This window comes from Silene latifolia, chromosome X (assembly GCF_048544455.1).
Source record: "Silene latifolia isolate original U9 population chromosome X, ASM4854445v1, whole genome shotgun sequence".
Taxonomy (NCBI): domain Eukaryota; kingdom Viridiplantae; phylum Streptophyta; class Magnoliopsida; order Caryophyllales; family Caryophyllaceae; genus Silene; species Silene latifolia.
The window spans coordinates 65,196,008-65,200,766 of record NC_133537.1 but is presented as its reverse complement, the minus strand read 5'-3'; the positions used below and the strand labels follow the sequence as shown (position 1 = coordinate 65,200,766).

General features: G+C 37.9%; 1 protein-coding gene across 1 annotated transcript; it reads right to left on the bottom strand.

Moving 5' to 3' along the window:
* Positions 1-1,106: 1,106 nt before the first annotated feature.
* Positions 1,107-1,682, bottom strand: LOC141617495 (uncharacterized). The gene has a single exon (XM_074434697.1). It carries the CDS (start codon positions 1,680-1,682, stop codon positions 1,107-1,109), a length of 576 nt encoding a protein of 191 aa, XP_074290798.1.
* Positions 1,683-4,759: the final 3,077 nt, after the last annotated feature.

The following is a 4,759-nucleotide window of genomic DNA, read 5'->3' as shown; positions in this document are numbered from 1 at the left end:
TCACCTTTGATCTTTCATGCTTATATCTTATCAATTGCTTACATATACTTGTGTATTGCTCATGCGCAGGAATATGGTCAACTTATAAGGACGTTGACATGCTTTTTAAGGGACGATGGATATTGATTTTGTAAAATTTGTTTTATTTATGCTTTTTAATACAATTTACAGTTTTTTTTGGACAATTGCAATTTCCATTTGGTTTTGATGTAATAGTTAGGACAACAAGACATTTTAGCTTACTTTGGTATTGTAGTAGCTTGTCTTTTGCAGGTACTTTGGTACATGAATTGGACTACCCTGTTTTCAAGCTAGCTTGGGGGAGGCTTCTACACTTTAGTATGCTTTCTTTCCCTTCTTTATTTTCTGCTTGTGTCATCTCATCTCCCCTTGTTGGGTGTTCTTCTTTGTTTTACACATTGAGGACAATGTGTTGTTCTAGCTTGGGGGAGGGATTTAGTGTGTCTTGTTATTTAATTGCTTTCATATATTTAAAAATCCAAAAAAATGAAAAAAAATGAAAAATTGAAAAATTTGTTGTATCCACCCTTTTGTCTTTTGCATAATGTCTTTCCTCTTTGCATTTCCCATTTTGAAGCTTTTTAAAGCTAATGAGGCGCGCTTTTGACGGGTTTTACATACTTGGGGATGTCTTGACATAGTTGGTGGAAGATGAAATTTGAACCAAATAGGCATGATCTTGACTTTTGGCAAGCCACAAGATGGTAAGGTAGAGCCTCCTTGGACCGGTTCATCCATTTTCGGTCTCGCTTAGGTGAGTGTAGGCCTCCTTATGGTGTGTTATATCAATAACGCACAAGTATGGTTTTTATTTCTTTTTTTTTCGTTAAAATGTAAGTATATTAATGAAAAAAAAGGTCACCATACATCAAGTAGCCTAGTGGTCCAAGAGACCCAACCCAAGATACTCGACCCGAAGAAAAACAAAACTCAAAAACAAACAAGGCCTAATTCAATCTGGCCCGACTAAAATCAAACGACAACAAAACCAAATGAACATAAGCAGGTACTGCATCTTCAATGTTGTCACTCGCCATCTTCCCCAAAATCACCCCCAAATTCCTTCATCTCTTTCCATAACATCATCAATAACAATTGCGCATCCGATCAAGCAAATCTCTATCCCGTGCCCCCATTTGGTTAGGCACACTCATGATTCTTTGGGTTACCTCTTTAATGAGCAAAGTTACCAGTTTGTTGGGATGGAGAAGTGTCAATTCATGCTTACACAAGTTGCATTGTCTCCAGATGTAGTAAATACAAGCATTATAGAGTGCATTGATTATCCTCTTCCTCGTTCCAGAACCAGTCAACTTCTTTCGCCATTCAATTGTGCCATGGTGAGGAAAAATCTCCCCAATACGAGATCCAAGGAGGGAGATGACCCTAGAGCTATACTCACAATCAAAGAACAAATGAGTAAAACTCTGAGATCCAGTTCCGCATATACCACATGTATCGACATCACTAATCCCCAATTTGTGCAATTTTTCATTGGTGTTTAAACCTTTATGAAAATAAATCCATGTTAAGAAACTATGCTTAGGAATAGTGAACTTGTCCCATACCAGTCCCTGCCACTGTATCCATTCCCCTTTGTTCCTGAGCATATCATAGCCTTTGGCTATAGTGTATTCGTGCCCCTTATCCGATGTCCACATATTCTGCTGGTAGGACTCTTGAAACAAAGCTTTAATTTGGCAGATTTTTCTCCAAGACCAACTAGAGTTGCTGGTTGGAGAGTAATCTAGCCACTGCTTCCCTTTTATGTATACATTATTGACCCATTTGACCCATAGGTGGTCTGATTTTGAGGCCAGCCACTAAACTAGCTTCCCAACTGCAGCTTTGTTCCAATGAGTGGCACTTTTCAGACCAAGACCCCCTTCCTTCTTAGGTTTGCAGATCTTCTCCCAAGAGACAAGAGGAGATCTTAGGTAGTCAACCCCTCCATCCCAAAGGAAATGTCTACAAATTGCCTCAATTCTAGTGATCACTCCAGTGGGTAGTATAAAAATACTAGCCTAGTAATTGTGTAGAGTCATTAGGACTGATTGAATCAAAGTCAATCTCCCTGCATAAGAAAGTTTCCTGGCCCCCAAATTCCTTATTCTCTGAACAATTTTATCAATTAGAGGTTTGCAATCTTTAGCAGTCAGCCTTGGGGTTTTGATTGGGACTCCAAGGTATTTAAAAGGCAGAGAACCTTCCACCATACCTAAAATCAAAAGAATTTCCTGTTTCAAGCTGTCTTTGACCCCATTGAAATATGCATTTGATTTGCATTTACTCATATTTAGGCCTGATGTTTTGGAATCATATTGTAAAAACTGTATATCAAACATATGAGGCTTCCATATCTCACCCATACTCTCCCTCCCTTATGATGAGCATTATTAGTGGAGACACTCCAATCAGAAAAAATATTATTAACAATACTATGGAAATTTTTGGACTTGACTTTGGTTTCTAGCAAGCCAAACAGTTCAATATTATTAGCATGAAGAAAATTATTCACAAACCTTTGCTTCACCTCTTTATTCATCCCCCTCACATTCCAAAACCCAAAATTCATTAAGTAATATTGGGGGGGTCACTACCATTAACTCCACTGCCTATTTTAGGAGAGCAATTTTTCTTCAAATCTCCCATGCAATGAGGGGTAGATGATATCTTCCTGTTAATCGGATCACTCCCTTGTCTGGGTTGCGTGACAGGGGAGAGAGTCCCACTAGTACTTACAAGGATCCTAGTATTTGGAGTCTTTATTGTATCCACTTCAGTCTCTCTATTTATTATGACAGGAGACCCATTAGGAGCAGGCTGAGCAGCAGGATTCATGCCTACTGCATTCTCTGTTATTGTGACAGTAGACACACTAGGAGCAGACTGAGCAATAGGAGCAGCAGGTTTCTTGATTGGGCGCCACACCTTCTGAGGTATGGAAGGCTTTGATACTTGCTTACCTTTCCTGCATTGGTCCTTCTCATGTCCAAGTTGCTTGCATTTAGTGCACAAACTAGGTTTCCACTCATATTCAATATTAATAAACACTCCTTCCTTCTTTTCATCTAAGAATTTTATGCTTTTAGGGAAAGTTTGGCCTATTTTTAGTTTAACCATGACTCTAGCAAAACCTAGTCTGGTTTTCAATTCAGTAGATGTATCACTTTTAACATAATGGCCTACCAGATTTGCTAGTTTAGGTAAACTTTTACCCCAAAATTTGAGCGGTAATTTCTGCATTCTGATCCATGCTTGTACTGCTTTAATATTCTCCTTGGTAATCTCTAGATCTGGCTGCCAAGGTTTTAAAATTAGAGGCTTATTATCAAATAAGAAGTACCCACTCCCAAGCACAGATTGTTTCATTTCTTTAGTTTGAAACCTGGCCAGAAAGACTCCATTTGGAAGGAATGAGATTTTATCAATGACATACTTATTCCATATTCTTTTCAGGAAGCCTTCCAAGATCTGCCAACGAGGGTTGGCCCCAACAACAAATCCCACCACTGCTTTCTGCTAGTAATCAAGTTCAGATTGTACATCATCATCAGTCAGTTGCAACAGTTCAGGCTCATCATCTATGATCTGAATTATATTCGTGCCATGGATTTGGTACCAAGTATCATCTTGATTGCTGTTGAACCATATAGAATATATGTTTATGTTTTGATGATGTCAAGTGTGCTTTATATTTTATATACTCGTTGCACGTAATCGTTTGTTTAAGTCTTTTAGATTAAACTTATTTATTACGAGCAATAAAGAAGATTTGTGATGGAAGTATATCGTGATCAAGCCTCAATTCAAGATCAAGATTTTATAAGAATCATTCAAGTATTATAAGAAGACGAAGTCCGTCTAAAGACTACCCAAGCTTGGATGATGAAGTAGCATATGCTCGAAAATCTCCTATGAAGATTAGAATAGTATAGGTGATTATCTCGTAATGATAACTAAGAGTGAATTTCTTGTATTCGTAAAGTTATAGCTTTGCAGCTATAACATTACTCGTAAAAGAGCTCAATGTTATAGCTCTTCTACTATAACACTGAGATGCTGAGTTTTTATTACGTGACTTGAATTGTTTCAAAATTGTTTTTGAAAAACGTTTTTGTTTATTTTAAATGTTTTAGTAAAAGTATTTATTAAATAAAGCTCGATTTAGGGCGGAGTTCGGTTATATGTTAAACGTTAGTTAGTAATCGTTTTGGGTCAACTTATGAGTTGGGCCATATTACTAATTAGGGTTTTGATATAGCTACTCCTAAAACCTAAATTCTAACCTAATATTAAGCTAGGGTTTACACGAGTCACGGGGCATATGGAGCCGTGATATCTCGTGGATGTGACCATTATTTGAGCATATTTAGTCCCCGAATTAGCCTCGTTCCTATGCTTTTTAGCACATATTTGGGTCATTTACTATCTTTAGTCCTTTGATTTGCATATTCTTTGCGGTTTTGTTTCCTTGGTAGGAGAGGAGTGCAAACCTTGCTTTTCATGGCAAAATAGGGCTAAATTGATCGAATTTAATGACCAAGCATCAAAGAGAAGACAAGACTAGAAGGCCTTTGTACATATTATAGTAGATGGGAAATGATGAAGAAATCCTTGCATCCCCGACTAAATCCCGGAGGATTATTGGAAGAAGAGAGGAAGAAAAGAAGAAAAGAAGGCTGGGACACAATCCGCCCGTCCTACCAGGCAAGACGCCCGTCCAACACTTCAGGAA

What these genes read in the sequence shown, in the direction of transcription:
- LOC141617495 (XM_074434697.1), bottom strand. Translation starts at nt 1,682, where the DNA reads ATGTGGACATCGGATAAGGGGCACGAATACACTATAGCCAAAGGCTAT.